This window comes from Cebidichthys violaceus, unplaced genomic scaffold (assembly GCF_023349555.1).
Source record: "Cebidichthys violaceus isolate CVI_PGR_0920_01 unplaced genomic scaffold, fCebVio1.0.p SCAF_40, whole genome shotgun sequence".
Taxonomy (NCBI): Eukaryota; Metazoa; Chordata; class Actinopteri; order Perciformes; family Stichaeidae; genus Cebidichthys; species Cebidichthys violaceus.
In genome coordinates, this window is record NW_027176595.1 from 1,805,548 (window position 1) to 1,827,597 (window position 22,050).

The 22,050-nt window shown below is 40.6% G+C and overlaps 3 protein-coding genes and 1 pseudogene across 5 annotated transcripts; 2 read left to right on the forward strand and 2 right to left on the reverse strand.

The window, feature by feature from the left end:
* The first annotated feature begins 817 nt into the window (after positions 1-817).
* LOC137885669 (hemoglobin subunit alpha-1) lies at positions 818-1,711 on the forward strand. Its single transcript, XM_068727998.1, has 3 exons — positions 818-936; positions 1,054-1,261; positions 1,489-1,711. The coding sequence occupies exons 1-3, from the start codon at positions 842-844 to the stop codon at positions 1,615-1,617; spliced, it is 432 nt and encodes a 143-aa protein (XP_068584099.1). The 5' UTR covers positions 818-841; the 3' UTR covers positions 1,618-1,711.
* Positions 1,712-2,787: 1,076 nt separating this feature from the next.
* On the reverse strand, positions 2,788-3,423 carry LOC137885684 (hemoglobin subunit beta-2-like; annotated as a pseudogene).
* Positions 3,424-6,108: 2,685 nt separating this feature from the next.
* nprl3 (NPR3-like, GATOR1 complex subunit) lies at positions 6,109-16,811 on the forward strand. 3 transcript variants are annotated; one of them, XM_068728085.1, is made up of 14 exons: positions 6,109-6,511; positions 7,302-7,371; positions 9,269-9,307; positions 10,066-10,198; positions 11,223-11,297; positions 11,971-12,124; positions 12,278-12,359; positions 12,474-12,611; positions 13,720-13,876; positions 14,425-14,531; positions 14,775-14,904; positions 15,558-15,747; positions 15,843-16,035; positions 16,646-16,811. In XM_068728085.1, exons 1-14 carry the CDS (start codon positions 6,316-6,318, stop codon positions 16,809-16,811), a joined length of 1,830 nt encoding a protein of 609 aa, XP_068584186.1. In that variant the 5' UTR covers positions 6,109-6,315. The 3 variants fall into 3 exon arrangements, with proteins under 3 accessions (XP_068584186.1, XP_068584187.1, XP_068584188.1); XM_068728086.1 differs by lacking the exon at positions 9,269-9,307; XM_068728087.1 differs by lacking the exons at positions 6,109-6,511; positions 7,302-7,371; positions 9,269-9,307; positions 10,066-10,198 and adding an exon at positions 10,218-10,503.
* On the reverse strand, positions 16,346-19,646 carry mpg (N-methylpurine DNA glycosylase). The gene is made up of 3 exons (XM_068728088.1): positions 19,117-19,646; positions 18,354-18,558; positions 16,346-18,117 (listed from the first exon to the last, which is right to left on the reverse strand). Exons 1-3 carry the CDS (start codon positions 19,357-19,359, stop codon positions 17,672-17,674), a joined length of 894 nt encoding a protein of 297 aa, XP_068584189.1. The 5' UTR covers positions 19,360-19,646; the 3' UTR covers positions 16,346-17,671.
* Between the last annotated feature and the right edge of the window lie 2,404 nt (positions 19,647-22,050).

Consider the following 22,050-nt stretch of genomic DNA (forward strand, 5'->3'; position numbering starts at 1 on the left):
TAAGCAACATTAAGATAGCAGTTTAACCCCTCTACTCATTTCTTTTAGGGTGGGGGACAGGGGGTGTTCAGGGGGTGATAACAGGTCAACAGGAGATGCCTTAAATCATCTGAAAGGGAACCTGAATATTAGTTTGAGATGCATCTCATCACTGTGTCAACTTGTCCAAGTCATAAATCATTATTACAAACCAATGTAATGTATTTATTAAAATGCATTGTGAAATGGTTTAGAACATTATAATGAATATACCTCCATTCCTATTCTCACTATGTCTCATAAGTTTCATCTATTTTGGGGTTGATACCATTTGTTACACAGATTGTGTTGCACAAACGAAAAACCGGACAGTTTGTGTTTTTGTACACGAAACCAATAGATTTAATTTCGTGACTCATGAACGGCCGTAAAACGGTGTTGGGTCAAAACGGGTCATTTAAGGTGAAGTGCCAACAAATGGTCTCACTATGTGAAATTGTTATTACTATAATGGGGACTAACGTCATCACACATGAATACACTTGTGCTTATTGAAACCACAAGAGTCTCAGCTTCCCAGTCATAACCAATTCATGCAATTTAATGTCTAAAGACTCCAGTAGTCAGAACTATAATACACCATTTCAGAATAGGTGGAAATAACGTATAGTGTCCATGTTTTCTAGTGTTTCAAACCAGTCTTCATGAGAAGTTTATCTCATGCAAGCGGAAACGCATCACTTGGAAGCTGTCCAAATCAGCCGATCTTGGAGGTGGTCCGGGTGTGCCCATGCGCTGTTTCATGTATAAAATAGCCAACGTTTGGGCGGATCGGCATTCAACCAAACAAGCGTCAAGGAAGATGAGTCTCACCGCTCAGGACAAGGAAACAGTCAAAGCCTTCTGGGCTAAAGCGTCTGGCAAGGCTGGGGAAATCGGCAGTGATGCTCTGTCCAGGTAAATACAACCTCAAACTGCACGAGCATGCTCCTAAAATACCTGTTTGTTTTAAAAAAAAAAATCTATTCTGCTTATTGCTACCAGTTTATTCACTCACTCTCATGTGTTACTCAGGATGCTGACGGTGTACCCGCAGACCAAGACCTACTTCTCCCACTGGAAGGACTTGAGCCCCGGATCTGAGCCTGTGAAGAAACACGGAAAGAACGTGATGGGTGGAGTTGCAGATGCTGTGGCCAAAATCGACGACCTGAACGCCGGTCTCCTGAACCTCAGTGAGCTGCATGCCTTCACTCTGCGAGTGGACCCTGCCAACTTCAAGGTAGACGTCATAGATGGTGATTCACATGTCAGTGTAGATGATAGAGCGGAGGAGGAAGAGGAGGAAGAGGAGGAAGGGGAAGATGATAGTTTGTTGTTCTTTGGCTTTCGTGTCGAGTTCTGATTGAAAAGACCGCATCTTGTGGTTCTGGGAGCCTTTTGTATGTTATTCACTCAGTAGGTTTAATGATTGATGATGTTTTAAATTCCATTATGCTCTTTTCACAGATTCTCTCTCACAACATCCTCGTGGTCATGTCCATCATGTTCCCCAAAGACTTCACCCCTGAGGTCCACGTGGCCATGGACAAGTTCCTGGCTGGTCTGGCTCGTGCCCTCTCTGAGAAGTACAGATAAACTGTAAACAGGAGCCGCTGACGGACAGTAGCATGGTCTCGGATAGGATACTCTCTGTCAGTCAGAATATTAATAAAGATCTAATGCAATGAAACTGTTTGTGTGATGAAGTGACTTTCTCTCGAGCAGGTTGTCTACAGATTAAAAGGGGTTCAAGTCAGGTCGACAGTACGCAAAGCGTCAGTTCAGTGGGAGTGATACTGGAATCAAATTATTATGACCTATAATGCTATAGACAAAACATAGCAGACGTTTTTCACACATCTGAAGAGGCATTATAGCTGTTTATGAAACACGGACAAAACATATTTGAATTTGACAGGATTTATACAAAAGTATTTAAAGTATTTTTCTCACATAAAACTGAAGAACAAGAGTTTAAAAAAAACTGTATCTCTATTACAGCACACACACACACACACACACACACACACACACACACAGAGATATAGTGTGAATGTGTAATATGAGTAATATGCCATATATATTTAGCAGGTCTGCTGAGACCCTCAGCTCCTTTAAATCTAGATTGAAGACTTTTCTGTTTGCTGCCTTTAATTGAACCAGATTCAAGGATATTAATCAATTTCCTGCATTTCTGCATTTTACTAGTATTTTATTTTCTTACACTTCTTTTTAGTGTTTTAATGTTTTTAATGTTTCAATGAATATTCTTAATTGTTTTTGAATCTCCTTTTCTTTTGCCTAATGTTTGATGCTTTTAATGGTTTTATGTGAAGCACTTTGAATTGCCTTGTTGTTGAAATGTGCTACACAAATAAACTTGCCTTGCCTTATAAATCTTTATAATATATAATGCCCCACAATGCTTCTGGTTTTTCTGCTTTACTATATTTTCTATTTATCCTCTTTTTTACTCCACTATATTTCAAAAATACATGTTTTAATAATCTAATGATAATATTAATACATATAATACACCATATTATTATTATAAAGTACATTATATTAATAAAAAAAAATACATTGTTATTATAATAAATGATGATGTAAAACTTTGAAAGTGGTCATCCTAAATGATGACTAGGCTACTTTTAAGTACAGTATACCTTTTCCACCACTGAACATGTAACTATATATTGTGAAAAAAACCTTTCATAATATACATTTTACAGTAACACATTAAAGGAAAAGATGTAAAACTTGTAAAAATGCTTATTGTTTTATTTATTTACGCCTTTGAGACATGTCAAACAACAGAGTTCTTCATGATCAGCATGTGAAGGTGCTGCAGCTCTCTAATGGTACTGTCTTCCCAGGGAGGACACCACCACGGCCAGGAACTTCTGGAAAGCTGCCTGGACTTCACCAGTGAAGGCTTTACCCATTTGAGCAGCAACCACAATGGTCAGGCAGTCTGAGATGAGCTGCAACACAACAAGCACCAGAAACATCAAGGACATGACAGGTTGGTCGGTTTTTAAATAATTGTTGAACATGAATAGTTTTCTCATCAGTTCCACAACTTTACCCTGAAGTTGTCGGGGTCCACGTGCAGTTTATCTGAGTGCAGCACGCTCAGCTCGGCGTAGGTTGCCTTCATGTTGTCCATGTTCTTCACACCCCGGTCCAGACCGTGGAGGATAATTGTTCCGTGTTTTGCAACATTTGGATTTCCCATGATTGCAGCGGCGTTGTAAACTAACTTCTTTTTACACATGTATGTGAAGGAAAGGACCCACGACCTCATAGTCCATCTGGGAGAAGATGTCCTGGATGGTGGCGCGCTCGAAGTCTGTCCATTCGACCATTTTGTCTGCTGTAGATTTGTTCCACTACTGTGAGGGTCAGTACATGAGGCAACGTATTAAAGACCGTTTCACTCCTCCCAATAATATGCGATTGGAATCCGATCCAATCATGGGATGGAGTGCGTAAGTGGGTTGGCCGAGTATTACGGTTTTGCCAAAGGGCTAATCTGCAATGCTTAGATTGTGTCCGAAGCGGAAGAAATAAATCTTGCTGGCTGTACTCTGTAATTACATCAAGCAACGTGTCTGCCCGATCAGAAATGTAGGCATGTCTATGTTGCTGTCAAAAGAAGATGGCACTATAAACCAATTAGGCGTAAAATGACCAATTTAACTAAATACGTGTACTACTCTTTTTCTCTACTGTAATCTATAACATAGGCTACAGTATTGTGATTTATCTTAAATAACATCAGCTTTCTATTTGACATTATTTCTATAGTGTTTATGTTATACAGTAAGTTAAAGTCTAATATGAGGCGTTTAAGGTCACTGTGTTCAATTAATCTGTTTGTAATAAATAATAGATAATACAAATCAAGAAAATGTGTGTTTTTAAAATGTTTACTTATTATATGCATGTGGCGTTCACGTGAGGAAGCAACTCATCCAGTGGACGGCGCTGCACGTCAGGAAGCTCTGATCGCTGCATGACTTGACGCAATAATCTGCTGATGATGAGGACAGTCTGCTCGACATTGAACATTAACAGTCAATGTAAAATCATGTTTGGAAAATCCCAACTGATAGATGCTTCTCCGAGCTCAATGTAGCCTTCATGCTTTTATTAGTAAAATATAAATAAATACTAGATAACATGTATCTTCGTATTACCTGTCGTTATGGTTATATACAGCGTCATCCTCAAATCCATTTTTTTCCATCTTAGCTCACTTTTGATGTTGATATATGATTATGAAAGGACCAGTGATAAATATGCCACAATAACGTCAGGTAAGTGTAGTGATTATGAACAGTAGAAAGTAACGAAGTACATTTACTCAAGTACACTACATGGGCAAATGTACTTTTTACACCACTACATTTATTTTATACCTTTAGTTACTTACTTTGCGGATTGAGATGAACAATACAAAATATAACCAACAAATATAATGAATTGTATATTTATAGACTAAAATAAGTGTTTTAACGTATATCTCCAGATTTGCCGTCTTCTACATTTGAGTGACGTACATTAATGCTATTTTAGAATGAGTAGGTTACCTTTGTTCTTTTATACACTGTGTTAAAGACCTTTTGCATAACTGAGTCCACTGGCCCTGGATTTGATTCTTATCGCTTCTATCACGCTGTAAATGATGTTCACATCTGGACACAAAACAAACATCATATAGGCATGGAGATGTAGTCAAGACCGGGCAACAAGAAGAACTGAAACAATACAGAGTGTATACAGACACAAACAGGTGTATTTATTGAGTGGACCGCAGAAGTCCCTCGGGCAGTTCCTTCGCCTCGCGCCGCTTTCAGGCCCGGATCTGTCAGTCAGGTGGCCAACTCTTCCCGGTCATGCAGCACCTCGGACAGCTCCCTCACCACACCACACCACACTATCAGCGCCGCCGTTTGCTGTCCTATCTTTATGAACCTATCATCTTACTAAATGAAACAGTTAAAAACATGTCCTTTATTTTTTATTTATTCATCAAAATATTGCTGATATCGCCATAACGTAATTTGCAAGTATACGGTTTAATGAGTAGCTTAAGTTCTAAACGAATCCCTGCACTGATAGCGTATATGTGGAATAAGCATTGCGCCTGTAGGAAGGGTGCAGGCATGTGATTGGCTGAACGGTGAGATTTCGGAACACAGCTGTCATTAGAAGTGTTAATATTAAATAAAAAAATGTTAGAAAAAAATCCTAAAGAAAAAAAAAAATATATCCTAATGTGTTGAGTTACTACTATTAATAATACTAATAATACTAAATACTAATACTAATAATGCTAATACTACTTATAATAAGATAATAATAATAATAATAATAATAATAATAATAATAATAATAATAATAATAATAATAATAATAATAGGTCAAAGGTGGGGGACGACCAGACCAGAAAACAGAGCGTTCGGCCTAAAAAGAGCCAAAACCAGTCAAACATAGATGTAATAAAGAACAATTTATGCTGAAAAAAACGCTCATTCAAACAATTTCACTCTCGACAAGGGGGCGGCACTAACTTGGGTCGCAGCAATACAGCCGCCAAGCGTGAAGAAGATCGGATGGACGGTTGTCGAGATATGCGAAGGACAGACAGACGTTCTGCAGCATAGAGTCTCTTAAAAGCAGCCAAAAGCGCCATCTAGCGGATATGATACAACATGGAAAATATGTATCAGAAACCTTAATCATGAAGGGTCTTTGTTAACAACAATAACAATCTGGGATCTATTGTTATAATCATATCTTTAAATCATATTACTGCATGTTTTGACACAGGGTATTTTGCTTTAGGCCTATTTGTAGCCTACATGGCGCTTTGTAGGACCGTATTTATTTTATGTAGGCAACACTTGCTATGCAACACACTTTACTATTGTAGTAATGTTGTATATGATCTTCCACCATTAAACACGAAGTTATTAAGACCACAAGATGGATGGAGGAAAGCACTGGCCATTGTTGAATGAGGGGGGATCCTAAAGCAGTTTCTGTTTTAGCCGAACACTTTTCAAGGTGACACAAAACAATCGCAGCAGTGCGATGTGGATGAGCGGTAGGACTTCAGTCAGGCCTCCACGTTATTTCTAGTTAGACTGTGATGTGTTCACGGTCGGTGTTCGTGCCTGGCATACGTTAATACGCCTGCTACAAGCTAACGGCCACTGGTCGTAGGTCAGCTGCCCACCGACTTTACTGTGTCGCAGCTAACGTCAAGTTAGCTAGAATGCTAACATGATGTTCAACCCATTAGCCGGGTTACCAGATGAACGGAAATCCATGTACACTCAGTCCCAGAACAGCGTGTACAAAGCCGGCGATAAAACCAGCCCTATTAGCGTCATACTGGTTAGCTCTGGCAGCCGAGGGAACAAACTACTCTTTCGATACCCGTTCCAGAGAGTGGCTGAATGCCCGTCATCTCTTACAGGTAGGCGTAGTTTAGCTGTTAGCTCGGTGAGCACGAGCCAGAGAATCACGGTTCAACCCCTCAACGCTAAATGCAGTTACTCTTCATTCGGGGAATAAACTCAGTGCCTTCAAGATCTCACTTTCTCATCATTACTCATGTACAGAGACAGAGCAACAGTTTCAAACACTCCCCAATATAATACGACAGCCCAGCAATATCTGTTACCTCTATAAAGCTGTCAATAATCAGGTTGTGACTGTGATATCTGAAGGGCTACACTTTGAGGTTCAAAGCAAACATGACGTTTCTTTCAGTTTGTGTTTGAGGCCCACTTGGGTCCACTGTTCCCCTTCCTGTTGTTTTGCATTTGTCGTTGTGGTTGTTTGCGCTTACTGTTCACTGTGATTTGGCTAGTTGCTTAAAATGTTGTGTCCTTTTTCGAGTGCTTGTTATTACTACCAGCATATCTGCCTTAAACATATCCTACATATTTCTTTTTGGTAACATAGAGAAACTTGGATGCCAATAATAAAAAAAAAAGGTTAAAAATTGCATGCCAAGAGTAACAACCATCACAAATAGACTCTTACCAACAGAGAGAAATACCCTCACCAACAACAAGCTATGGCTTCATACAGTTGAAACAGTTTACATAACACCTAACACAAGCTATCTGACCCCCTTTGATATTAAGGTGGTTATTTGAGCATCTTTTGTGGCTCTAAAGGAGCAACATTCTGTGTTTATTTGTCTAATTAGCATCAATAATCATGTGAACTAACTTAATACTGTTATTTCTGTCCACAAGCAAAACAACGAAGTCCATATGCTCTGAACACCGCCGGGGATAGTCTTGAAGATCAGGATGGTGATTCAAGGTATTTTTTGGCTCTTTATTTAATATATAATATAAATTAATTTGAGGGAAATTGACTGTAGCTGGACTCAGACCATTCTAAGATCCACACTTACTCTCATACGGTTTGTCTTGCCTTTGGATCTTATTTTATTTTTTTAAAACCTCATCTATTTTTCAAGATGAATGGAGGAGCTGGACCATGATTAACTTAACTCATGTGGTTGAGCTTTATTTAACAATGTTAATAATTAATAAAACATGCTGTACGGGTTGTACTTCAAAACCTAAAGCTGTAACCTAAAGCTGTAGCTTATCTGAACTGGTAATAAAAAACAAGCTAATAAACATCTACTTCAGATGAGTAAACAAGTTCATAGAATGTATTGATGAGCCACATCAGATTTTATTAAGCTGAGCATGAATGTTGAGACGAGAAGCTCTCAATCATAGAAAATAGTAAGATTACAAACAGGAAGTGGTCATAGATACAAAAATAAGATGGTGGCAGTGCTGCATAATTTCATGGTTTTACAAAAGCTATGAAATAAAAAGTAAATAGGATGACTTATATGTCCACTGAGTGAAAGCATACAGAGGGACTCTGATGTACACGGCTGCTGTAGATGTGACAGTAATTAAGTTCAGTTCAGTTCAGTCCACTCTCACTGCGCCATGTGTGACGTCTTTAAAGTACATTAAACCAAGATTTACTGAGTATAACTACTGAACACATTTCACATTTAAAAACTCTACAACAAAACCACAAATAGACAGAAAACATATTTCTGATCACTAGCTCTGTGAGCTACAGATACACAGAAATACAAATGAGTCTTAGATAATATCGTAATATGACATAAGGCCACATTAGAATAAAATGTAATGTCATGAACAAAACGGACTGCTCTATTATTTGTCTTTACCTCCTTAGTCTCTATATCCACATTACTGAAGATTATCAAGAATCTCATTGTGTAAATATGTTGTGAAAGCACCAATGGTCAATCCTGGAATACTGACACAACATCGACACCAAAGTATTTACTCAAACATATTGTGATATTTATTTACTAACTCAGGCAGAAGCTTTATGACGTGTGATCAGAATTTAAACTCCTCCCTGTTTGGGCATCAAAGATGTTGATGTCTGCTTTCTGGAAAACAATATGAAAATATCAGACAAAGAACCTTTAAGTGCCAGTATTTAGTTTTCATCATACTTCCACATTATGGATGGTGATGCTGCTCAGGCATCGGTTGGCTTTGGTCACAGGTATTTAAAGTATTGCTCACTCGGCATAATGAGACCAAACTGTCACGCGGAACATTTTTGGTCACTTTTTGTTGCTTCTGTCTCCACTACAAACAGACTTCACTACAGTTTTACAGCTTTTTGAAATAGACCTTTTAGAGAGGTTACACTGAAATCTAGAACTGAGAAAACAGATAACAGATCAATGATACCATTTTGAAACCTGGAGCCAGGGTTAAGTATACTCTATGTTAAGATAGGCGTGGTATGGCGAGTCATTGCAGTCAAGAACCTGGCAGCAGGAACATCTGGAGGCCGCGGACTAACAGCTTCCTAAAGACCAGCAGAAAGTGTTTTGCAGTGTTTGAGCGGCTGGTGTCTACTGCATAAACTACTTTCACAGTATCTTCTTTAGTGATGTTAACATTTTGAGTTGCCTTCATGACGCTGACATTTTTTTTAACATGAATAAACATTCAAACTCAGTCAGGGTCAACTGGTAATTAGCTTGAATCCACCTGCAGAGCAGCGTTTTCACATCACAGTGTCACATGTTTGTTGGGGTTGTGTTGATGTCCATTTTATGCATTCAGGCCAACTGTGTGTTGCATTTTCCCTTTTGTTTGCTTTTTTCTTCTTTTTTATGGCCCAATTCCCATTTCAGAGAACAATCTCCACTAACTGACGAACAGTTGGTAGCAGGGTAAGACCAAATCATTCTAAACCACCTTTCCTTCGCTTAGATCACCCCTGTCTTTTTTTTAATCCCCTTCTTACCCCTTTTGTGTCCTTTATGGATCCCCAACCCCAATTTCAGTCAAATCCCTTTTCATTAGCAGATCCAGTGAATCGGTGCTTTGGTCAATTCGGGACTGCAGCTTTGCTTTCGTCTGTACTCTATGTCTTTTTGAAGAAAAAAACCCCCGAACAGTTAAACTATAATTAATAATTAATTCACATTGATTATATTACCTCAAGCATGTAGACTCAGCATTACAAAACAAAAAATAAATCAAATGCAAACTACAATAAAGCAAATACATCATATTCTTTTTCAATTGTGCTGTCAGGTAAGTCTATAGTGTGTTTCATTTGTTTCTGGAAGTTAACGCCTTGATTTGTATCCCTTTGATTGCAGCATGAGTTACTTAAGTCAAACCAGCATGTGTCTTTCACATTCTTCATTCATACAGCGACTTCACTGTTTCTGCAAGGAGGCCTCCTCCTCTTTTCTCCTCTCCAGTAGCCACACAAGCTTTTTTTTTATTTATGCCGTCATTGTTCAATTACATTACAGGCAGATGCATCTGATTAACGCAACCCCTCTTATAGACAGGATTGTGAGAGATGTAAACAAAGAGCTAATTTAAGCGTTGTTACTCGTCCCAGCTGTTGCTGTGCTGTGACCTCCCATCACACCCGGCTCATGTTTCTTATTGAGGATGTTTCTCCTTCTTTAAGGTTCTCTGACATCATCCTCGCCACCATTCTGGCCACCAAATCTGATATGTGTGGAAAAAAGTTTGAGCTGAAGATAGACAATGTTCGATTTGTGGGTCATCCGACTCTCCTCCAGCATCCTCCCATCATTCAGGTAAAGAAATCAATGGGTCCCGCTAAAAACATGTCAAGTCACAAATTTCATGTATAAAACAAGATGTGCAATTTTCCTTCAACTCTAAAAGTGCCATCTTGAATTTTATGAATAATCTTTATTGTAATATTGATGTGTCCTGCCATCGGGCTTCCATGAGTCCTTAAGACCATTTCCCTGTTTCACCATGACCCTCTGAATTTATGTGAGCTTTGAACTCAGTGAAAGTCGTCTGAAGCTCAGCAGCGCCCCCTACTGACCGTCTGTTTGTCTGATGATTCACTGCCCGTGTGGCTAAGATGAAGGTATTTAAACGGGATATAGAAATGACTGGGCAATATATTGATATTATATTGATTATATTGAGACTAGATATCGTCTTGGATAATATGGTAACATGGTGTAAGTGTTGTCTTCTCCTGTTTTTTAAAGCTGCATTACAGTAAAGTGATGTCATTTTATAAACTTACCAGACTGTTCTATTTTATCTCAGTTATTTTATCCACATTACTGATGATTATTTATCAACAATGTTGTGAAAGCACCAATGGTCAACTCCACTATATCGGTGCAATATCAATATTATGGTATTTGGCCAAAATTGGATTTCCTCCATACCGCCCAGCCCTAGATATAGGCGATGACAGAAACATGTAAAAAGCAATGCAATCCAATAACTTATTGTATTATAGGGTTAATCTGTGTAAATAACAGGAACTAATTCAACACAACAACACTTTGTTCGTGACTTATAAAATACCAGAGAGCCCAATAAATCCGTCTCTGACACAGTCCCAACAAAAACTGAATTCCAGGTTTAGATTTATTTATTATGTTATTTATTATTTATGTTGAACGTTGTGCTGGTGCAGCTTCTATTGCGTTATATTTGTGAATTCAACTGCTTTTAAATTAAGTATTGATATATCATATATATAAATCAACATGCTGTACATTTAAAAAAGGTTTTTGTGGACATATATTTTATGCATTTTATGAAAACAATGTTTTTCTATCTGGACAGGTTTCTAAAACGGATCCTTCACCGAAGAGAGAAATGCCTACGATGATCTTGTTTAGTGTGGTGTTTGCACTAAGGGTATGAAATGACTTTATCTCAAGAATTCTGATTTTATATTGTTTTCCATTTAGCTTTGTTGGCTGTTGTGTATTCATGTTGATATTACAAATCATTTATGGCACACTTTAGTCAGCTGGCAGTGGGTGGGACACTTGTGTTTTCTGTGTTCTGTTAATCTGTGTTTGCTGTGAAGGGGAGGGGTGTGTGATGGTGATAATATTCTAGTAAACGCTCACTATCTGTGACAGCATGGGAACTCAGAGGGAGTAGGGCCCAATGCACTGTGCTTAATCATACTGCCCAACCAGGCACAGCCTGGTCCTGCCCATGCTGAGTCACTGCACCCAGTCAGACCCAGTGCAGCTGAGGTGAGGCGAGAAGTGCTCAGTCATGCTTTGTAGACTACATCTGCTGAGCAACTGTTGTATTTGTACCCTGGAAACCCCCCCCCCCCCCCCCCCCCTTAAAAAAAAAAACACTGGGTTGTTTTAACATGTTAAATTGCACAAAATTGAACCATTCAAATTTGTATATTAATAAATTATTCTACACGTTAATTTACATGTTAGACGGTTAACATGTCTGACATGAACGTTATCTCCAAATTGAAGCACTGATGTTGTGAGTGCAGTGCAATAGGAAACCACAGAGTCGTATTACAGTGTCTCCCTCTCATCTTTGGCCTCTGCAGGCGAACGCTGACCCGTCCGTCATCAGCTGCATGCACAACTTGTCACGCCGCATCGCCATAGCCCTGCAGCACGAGGAGCGCCGCTGCCAGTACCTGACCAGAGAGGCCAAACTGATGCTGGCCGTCCAGGATGAGATCACCACCATGACTGAGAGTGAGATACACAATGGTCACGCCTCACAAGTGACAGAAATATTCTGCTTTCAGCCAAGCTATGTCATTTCATGGAACTAATCGTAGATAATGACATATTTATTGTAGCACAATGTAACTGATCAGTACACTAATGTGTTTTTCCTGATTTAAGCGGATGGAAGCCCCCAGTCCCCTTTTAGACAAATTCTTCCCAAATGTAAACTAGCCAGGGACCTGAAGGAGGCTTATGACAGGTGTGTGATTACATATAGTACATTGCTGGTTTTGTTTTGTTATGTCTCCCTCTTTCTTATCATGCAGGATGCACATTGTTCACACAGCTGATTTTAACATTCATGTTTTTGCAGCCTTTGCACCACCGGCGTGGTGCGACTACATATCAACAACTGGCTCGAGGTGAGCTTCTGTTTACCACACAAGATCCACAGGATAGGTGGCACCTATATCCCCCCTGAGGCATTAGAGCGCAGCCTCAAGGCAATACGGTTTGTTCTCACTTTTTATGTACAGAATCAAAAGCATCTACTGTGTTCTATGGGGGTGGAAAATAACACTTTTGAATTGTGAAATGTGAAACTGAAAAATGGTATTTCATGACAAACCACAGATACTCCTCCCAATGTCCTCCTTTTCAAAGCGTTGTGTAGGAAGTTTTATTGCAGATTGAGCCTTTTCTCATGCGCTATTTATAAGGATATTTAGATATTACATAGAAATGTCCACCTTTAAATGTACTATAGAAGACATTTATACCATTAACTAATTGCTAATATAGATTACTTCTTCTCTGTGCAAAAATGCAACATCTCTTGGAGATGGAAGATAAAACGTGACCGTCTCCTTTTTTACTCTTATTTTAATAAAGTGAATTTATTATCTACATAATTGTTAATGGAACCTGAAAGCAGCTCAGTGTTCATTTGTTAATATGACTTGGCTGTAAGCCTGCCTGATTGAAGACGAAGAACAATAAGGAGTGATAAACTCATAACCCAACACATACATTAAGTCAGTCAGCATGTATAGGCCTACACACCACTACCAAGTAGCACAGTTACAATCCTCTTCAATGCACTGTTGACCCACTGGTCGACTTACTTAACGAGAAGGTCAAGAAGTCTCAGATCCTCGAAAAGTGAGATTGTTTTCCCCCATCAGTTTGTTACGTCAAAGCAGTGTTGTGTCTTTAACAGCAGATGAAGGGCTGTGTATATTAGGAGCTTCAGTACTGACTTACCATTCAAACCGTCTGAGGAAATCATGAAACGTTTTGTGTGGACCATACTGCCACCTGTTGTTACTTCAGCATACATACATCAGAGGTGTGACCAACTTCTACCTCCCTCTTTATTTCTGTCTTTGGAAGCTGCAAAGCTGGAATTAGTGCAAACTGCATTCAAGCCATGAAGTTGTTGCAGCACTGCAGAACGATGATTTTATTTGAAATGAATCAGTGGTCAGTTGTTCTGTACATGTACAGACTGTTCTGTTGCACAGACCGCCGCTGAAGCTGATTCCCTCTGGACCGTCTTGACCTCTGAAGAGGAGGTCTGTTGATTCAGAGGCTGCATGATCTGTCTTGTGATCCTTCAGACCCTATCACGCCCTGCTGCTGCTGGAGAGTGAGAAGGCGCTGCTGAGCCAGCTTCCTCTGGACTGCTCGCCCGCAATGGTGCGCCTCATCAAAACCTGCTCGGCGGTAAAAAACCTGCAGCAGCTCGCACAGGATGCTGACCTGGCCTTACTTCAGGTGGACAACATCACCACTGCACTTTACAACCACAGACGTCTTTCTCTGATCTCAAAAGGCATTTATCTTCACATTTTGAAGAACATTTATTTATAACTGCACACAATCATTAAGCTAGTTCACAAATAAAGAGGTTGTGATAGTGTGGTGTTTTCGAAATATTTTCCATTTAAATAAAATACACAAAAGGTAATGAGTTTCATCAAAGTTATTCATGCAGTACATGTATAACATAGATCACAATAGCTGTGTGTAGCACTTGGACAGAACTATTAAAAAAAATAAAAAATGTTTTGGGAAAAGTTCAACCATGGGAGATATATCTTATTGTCTGTATTAGATATATTAAAGACATATATCAGTAAACTTTACCCAGAGAGGTGTTGATGGTGTCTTACTGCCATCTAGTGGACAGTATATGTACCTTCAAAAAGAAAACGTTAGGAGCTCTTTCCTCTACAGTTGGTCTTCTATTGCAAAGAATTTTGTTGTTTGGATCGTTTTATTTCACATCTTTTGTTTCATTCGTAAATTATTTTCCCTCTCAGATCTTTCAAATTACTGCTCACTTGGTTTATTGGGGCAAAGCAATCATCATCTACCCGCTGTGTGAGAACAACGTCTACATGCTGTCTCCTCATGCCAACATCTGCCTGTGAGTGTTCACGATGTGATGTACTGATTACTGTAGCGCTGATGGACCATAATGTTGCTATGAAATCTTTATTGTCATTAAATCCAGACTTGTTAAATCACCTCAGATTGTCTCATGAAAGAGCTGGATTGGGCCATTGGCAGCACTTGTCATTGTCTTAAATAGCCTTCTCTTCACAACCTTGTAGAAAATTGATTTTAAAAATCTGTTGTCGAATGATGTCTCCCATCTCTCCCTGGATAGATACTCACCATTGGCTGAACAGTTTGCCCAGCAGTTTCCTGGACACGATCTGCCCTCCATGCTAGCCAAATTCTCACTGCCTGTCTCGCTGGCCGAGTTCAGAAACCCCCTGGAAGCTCCTGCACAGGAGGTAGGACAAGTACAAGTACACAGCAAATAGCCTCACCCCTCCTCACTGGATCAAACGCACTACACATGGAAGCCAGCAAGTGATTAGTGTCAAGTCCTAAACTTCTTACGCAACAACCATATATATATATATAACATAAAATAAAGAATAATATATTGTAAATTAGTGTGAAAAGTTAGGCAATCCTCCTGGTTTTCATTGTAAGTCCACTTTATTTGATTATGTTTTTTACCTTTGATTAATATTCATTGTTGCTTTTCCCAGAATAAAAAAGTCTTCCTCTAAACCTGAACAAAGGGAAGTTACTTGGAATTAAATGTACATGGCTATTCCTGTAAATGTAGATACTGGATTGTAAAAGCAGAACCATGTGGTGTTCTCCTCCGACCCATCCTGTTCTGGCATAGCTTTCTGAGCATCGGCGATGAATTATAAATGGCAGAGGGACATCAGCTCCAGCGTCTGCCGCTTCCATTTTTCATGAGAACAAGATCAGGGGGCTCTTTCTTTTGGCTCTATTTTGAGCTTGTGTGGTACCTGTGGCTCATTTCAAACATTTGGACCTGGTTGGGCTGATGATGTGTTGTCATGTTTATTAGAGGTTTATCATGTTATTCAGCTGTGATGCAGTTTGCTGCTATGCTCCTGACCAGGCCCAGCTGATCCAGATGGTGGTGTGGATGCTCCAGCGCCGCCTGCTGATCCAGCTGCACACTTACGTCTGCCTGCTGGTACCGCCCAGCGAGGATGAGCCCGGGTTGAGGGATGAAGACCCTCCGCTGGCTGCCCGAGTCGGAGGCCGCAGCCTCAGCACCCCTAGCGCTCTCAGCTTTGGCTCCCCAAGTATGTCCTCACTCAGCACTCTCCTCTGGTCATCTCTTAGAGGTCTAACATGGCGATAAATCATCTATGATCATCTGTCTGCTTCCTGTGTATAGCCAGCAGTGATGACATGACCCTCACCAGTCCCAGTATGGACAACTCCAGTGCAGAGCTACTGCCTGGTGGGGACTCTCCGCTTAACAAGAGGATGACGGAGACGCTGCTTGCCAGCCTGTCGGAGCACGAGAGGCAGATTATTCTCAACATCCCTGCTGCACAAAATCCAGAGGATCTGCGGATGTTTGCCAGGTAATTATTCCAGAAGTCTAGTGCGTACTCTGTGTCTTATTAGTGTGTTAAATGTTTCTCAGCTCTCCGTTTCGCTCTACTTTTAGACAGTCAGGTTAAAGGCCCCTCTACTCTGTGCGATTTTGGGCTGTCTGACAAAAACTGATTGCCGCAAAGATTTTATTAGACCCACAGTGTGACTCGCAATGAAGTCACATGGTGGCTGTGGTCGTACAGTCTAAAGACAGATGGGATACGTCTTAGTGAGGGTCCAGTGATTCATGGTGTTATAAATCACTGTTAATAATAAGTCTCTTAGAATATGAGAAGATATGGTTTGAAAAATAAAGCTCTTTTATTTGCATTCACAGAATATAAAGACATTTTATTGAAAAAAGAAAAGTGTCTGGAGAGTTGAGTTTATTTGCCAGTTGTGCACATGTTTGAAATAAGAGATGAAGCTTCACAATCCAGTATTTAGAGTTTTGTGACGCCTGCTGCACAGTAAGAAGAAATGTTATCAGAGCAGTGAAGGTTCTGTCTCATGGTCGATTTACACAGATAATGATTGGATGAAACTCAAGCTCTCAACCCATTCTTTTTTTCTGCCTGTTATGTTGACTGCTTCCAGACTGCTGCACTATTTCCGGGGACATCACCACCTGGAAGAGATTATGTACAATGAGAACATGAGACGCTCGCAGCTCAAGACGCTGTTTGACAAGTTCCGCAGTGTCCTTGTGGTGACGAACCACGAGGATCCCATTATTTCAATCTTTCAGTCACCCATGGAGTAGTGGAGACGGTATCAGCGCTCAGCAACTGGAAGAGATGTCAGTTTGAGAGCAGTTAATAGCCTGCTGTGCTCTCAGCCGAGTGCTATTGCTCAACAGCGTTCTTTTAACATGAACTGACACAATGATTGCAAAAATGAGTGCCGGTTTACAAAATGTAGAAAGTGTTTTTTTCCCCTTATGAGCCAAATGTTTGTTTACAATATTAAATTATTTTGTACATACCAGAAATGCCTCAAGCGTTTACTCTGAATATTGGTACTATTGGTACTGGGGGGGGGGGGGGTTAACTTCATCTTCCCCTATCCCAGATGTGTTGGATCATCTGCACTTAGAACAGATGGGCACACTTTGTAATGATCATTCCAGATCTTCATCTACCTCTCTTCAGGAATCCCAGAGGTGGGGAGAGACGCACAGCTAGAAAGGAAAGATTCTGAACATCAAGAGGATATGTTGCTTTGAGAGAAGCAGAGCTTTCCAAACATCTGTGAAATCACTGAGTAGGACTGTAGTAGTAGTAGTAGTAGTAGTAGTACTGACTGTTTCTTAGAAAACAGACGAAAGACCTGAACAAAAAAAACTCAAAAGGTAGGTTACAGAATATAACTTTAATAACTAACTATAATCTGCTAGTTTTGAGTATAACTTTGCATCAGTAACAGTAAACACTGTTAAAAATCAGTTGCAGTTTACAAAATGAATGAGCAACATGTTGCATAATTTATGCAGATTGGAATTTAGACATTCAACCAGTGAAGAATGTTATTCTACCATCTTGACTTTCTTCTTGAGTTTTTATACTGCCTAAATGCAGACGTCCACAGAGGGAACAGATGGCAGAGCAGTTCAGTATATTCCTGTTACGCCCTCTTGACTTTGAGCTGTCCCGTGTCAGACTGCACATCTGAGGGACCTAAATTGTTCATTACATTTCCAGACTGTCTTTCTGCCTCTTTATTCACGATGCTGACACAGTGGTGCCCACGGAGATAAAACCGCCAGGGCTTCTTGGCCCATTCCCCGTGAGATTCAACTCCAATGCGTGGTGCCGACACTATATCGTGGGGTTCTGCTGGATTTGTGGCGGGCTCCCTCTCCAGCCACACGTCTGGGTCCGAGGCGAGGTCTCGACGATCAAAACAGCGGGGTATATTTAGAGCTTGGCACAGCTTGGAAGGCCCGTTGCAGAGCTCTTTGTCCTTCAGTTGTCGGGCTCCCTCTTTGCGTCTGGCTGCCCTCAGCTGCCTCATGACGGACTGACCCTGCAGGGGCTCCAGGGAGCGCAGCAGCACGGCAGCACCCTCCCCTGGGGATACAGCACACAATGTGCATCAGTCAGCAAGGCTCCACTCTGTCTCCTTCCTTTTGCCCTTTATCCACTGATGGTAAAAAAAACACTGCTGTATTGATTTAGTGTCATATTAATAATAGAACACTTGGAAGGGGGCAGATTGAACCAAAAAAAGGGCTTTTATATAATGTGTCTGTTTGCATGCTTCAGTGGACATGATGTCCTCCACCTTTGGTTGACAATGCGTTTACCTTCACTTGACACGTTCATACAGAGGTAGATGCCGTAGATGGGATACACATAGATTGTGCCGGGCTTCATGAACATGGCTGTGGTCCTCTCGGTGCGCTTGCCTCCTGCTGAGTGTGAAGCTTTGTCCTCCCCTCCAAGGTAGGCTTCCGTTTCCACTATTGTCCCTCGCAGCTCAGTGCCATCTGCACACCTGCGGACCAAAACCTGCGGGGACAAGGAACCAGACAGATAGTGTTCTATTATGATCAGTCAATTAATCGATTAGTCAGTCAACAGAAGATTATTGGCCTGGTTCAAGCTTTTCAAATGTTATTATTTTATGGTTGTTGTTGTTGTTTTAAGCCTTCTGTGAAGTAAACTGCATATCTTTGAATGTGGACTGTTGATCCTACAAAACCAGACATCTGAACTCGTGTGACCGCGGCCTTTGGGAATTTGGAACTAGGCCTATTGGCAAACCCTATAAAGACCAAACAGTGAATCGATTGAGGATGAAAATGTCTTTAGTTGCAGTCCTACACTACCGGTAAACGGTCTGGATGCATTTTGTAGTTTGTAAGGTTGTAGCTTATCAACTTTAATACAATGTTACAGTGTAACGATGGAGGACTGAACAGCTCCTGAAGGAAATACAAAGTAACCAGAGGTGGCAAGACTTTCATTGTTCTGGACAAGATATGTGTGCAGAGCATCAAATGGCTTTCAGAAACCAGCATTACAAAATGAATTCATTTAACAATTTAGGTGAGATGGCAGCATTACCTTGCCGAGGAATGCTTTAGCCAAGCTGATACAGGGTTGTTTGAAAAAATCCTCCTCAAGTCTGTGCTGCCGGTCATTGTTGATGAAATGATGGCTCAGCTCCGTCTCAGCACTTAGAGGATTTTCACTCGTCTTATTCAGTTTGACAGGTGGAACCTTTGCTGGTTGAGGTGCTGCTGCTCCTGTCAATGCTGCCATCTTTCTTTTTCTCCCTGCCATCATAGCGTTACAGCGAAACATCATCTGACACCCTCACTATCTGTTTTACAACGTCAACATCATTTCTACATAATCTTTAAACCATTTACTTTGTCTTTTATGTGTGTTTTAGAGTAGATTCACGGCACAGTGCTAGCGCTAACATACAGGAAGTAACGATTGTTTTGTATCTCTTAAAGGGGCCGCGCACTATTTCGTGCTCACTATTGATTATGTCGCGATTTAGTTTTCCTGTTAAGAGTGTCTATCCAGGCTGTGAGGAGGAAGGTCCATCCTGTGTCTTTTCCACATAATCCTAAGACGTGACTGTGCAGCCCGTCGTTTTCTTAGCGCTTCTAATGGCAGACAAATGGGTAGGGATAGGTAAACAACCCCCCCCCCCCCCCCCCCCCGTTAACCCTGGTCTTTTCCTGCTGCTGTCTTATCTCCTCAGCCTCATTTGAAAACACTAGGCTCTAATATAAGAGGGTATAAATAGAGTTGGTGTGCTCATGCCTGCCTGTGCCCAGGAAGTGGATGGCGCCAGATTGGCCCCAGGCACTGTGGTTCCATGTGGCTTTCTGGAAGACTAACAGTGTGTGACATGGTGCCATGCCATAGACTACAACTTTATCAGGAAAGAACAAGTTTGCTGTGCTGTTGTCCTGAAAGCTCATGAATGCATGCATTGAGTGATGTGAGTGGATGGATGGGCAGATAGAGAGTTGGGAAAATGCAGAGTGGGGGGGATGAGTAGATTAGTGATGTTATGTACAAAATAGATCTGTCATTGAAATTGTTGAAGAAAAACATTGATTATTTTTGAGATGTATTGCTAACAGATGAATTAAATTAAATTCGCAATAATTTCCCCATACTTCTTAATTTTGCTTTGTGTCCATTTGCATGTTTAGCCCTAAGTTACTAAAACTAAATGTAAATGCAGCCATCATCACAGAATTACATTTCCAGTGTACGAAATCTTCCTCCTGTTGAGCTTTTTGTAGCTGCAGCCCAGACTGGTTCTGCACAGCTTCTTTAAGTTCATTATTCTGCAATCATTCCTATATGATTTATATGTCTAGAGATGACCTTCTCTATCTCTTCCGCTTGCACAGAGCTGCTGCTCTGCTGAGATGGCTTTGCTCCCCACATTGCTGGCAACAGATCTCGGTTTCTGCTGCAACTTTACACACAGAGTAGATTCACAATGCCTTTCTTTATAGCCTGGGCATTTTCTTAGTTCTGATGTTCATCAGCATTGTTTTCCTCCCTGCTGCACTCAGCATAGCAGTGTTCTTCTGCAGATCCTCCTGAGCTTTCTGCAGCTGCAGTATGAGCTGTGACACATCCCTGTCTTCAGTCTGGGAAACCTTTGTGCTTTGACTGGGAGTCTTCTCCTGTCCTCCTGCAGCTGGGTTGGTGCTTTGGGGACTGTAACTACTTGTTCACCTCGTCTACAATAAGCATATCGGGAAGAAGTCTGATACCTGACTTGATTTGTCAAATCCTATGATTACAAAGAGGTACAAACTATTGAAAGGCTTGTGTGCATTAGAGCCAGTGAGCTGTTGTTAAAGAGAGTTTTAATCAAATTGTTGTTATTACATTCACATTGCATTGGGGATTTCAAATAGGTTACAGCTCCCCACACCTCTAAAGAGCTTCAGAGAGAGAGAAAACATGTGAGTGGATGATAAATATGGTATGTATGATTGTATGTGTAACAAGTATATCCTAACTGTAGGGGAAGATTTTATTTTACTTTTAATACTTCAAATATTACACATTTTTTGTATACTGTTTTGCTCATAAAATATTACATTTAGTACAATAAGGAATTGTCTTCAGTCTTTTATTCATTAACTTGAAAGAAGAAAACACAGATAGCAACACTACAAAGAAAATCTACCCCCACAGAGGCCTCTGTCCTTCAGTTAGTCCGATCTTTGGAGAGGTGCCATAAGTGCAGCATGCTGATGAGTGAGTGTAGGTGTGAGTGTAAGTGTGAGTGTGTGTATGTGTATGTGTATGTGTGTGTGTGTGTGTGTGTGTGTGTGTGTGTGTGTGTGTCTGTGGTATTGCAGAAAAAGGTTAAAGGTGCACAACATTGGATTGACGGTAAGTTGACATTAACAATAGCAACAACGTTAACAATGACATTAATCATAGACATAAAGACATGGATTTATTTATAGGGCCAGGATATGATCTAGACAGAAATCTGCTGAGCATGTTCAGTAGAGGAGTTCTGGCATGAGTTGTTGACTTTGTCGTGGCTGGTGGACCAGTGAAGGCCATTGTTTGCTTTGACTGTGTTTCCACCGCCTGTCAGCGGTGATGCTGTGGTCTTTTCCGGGCAGCTTTCATTGCTACTGCGGCCGATAATCTTCGAAGCCAAAGCTTGGCTGTAGCGTTGCATTCTGGATCACTTTCAACTCCAGCAGTCCCCCGATAGTGACGCTGAGCAGGGACGCCACAGACTCATCTGTGTGCGCAGATGGACAAGCAGAATGCAGGCAGACTGAACATATCTTACTACACCATGAGTCAGAGATTCCTATGAAGAATAGGGGTTGATCAGCTGGGTGTGATATCCTCTGTGTTAAACATATTTCATTTTGATTGAAGTTATTATTATATTGATAAAGTTTATGGAAATTTAAATGTACACAGTGAAATATTTCAATTTCTTCTTTCATGAATCTCTATATATATATTCTGTATAGTTTCAAC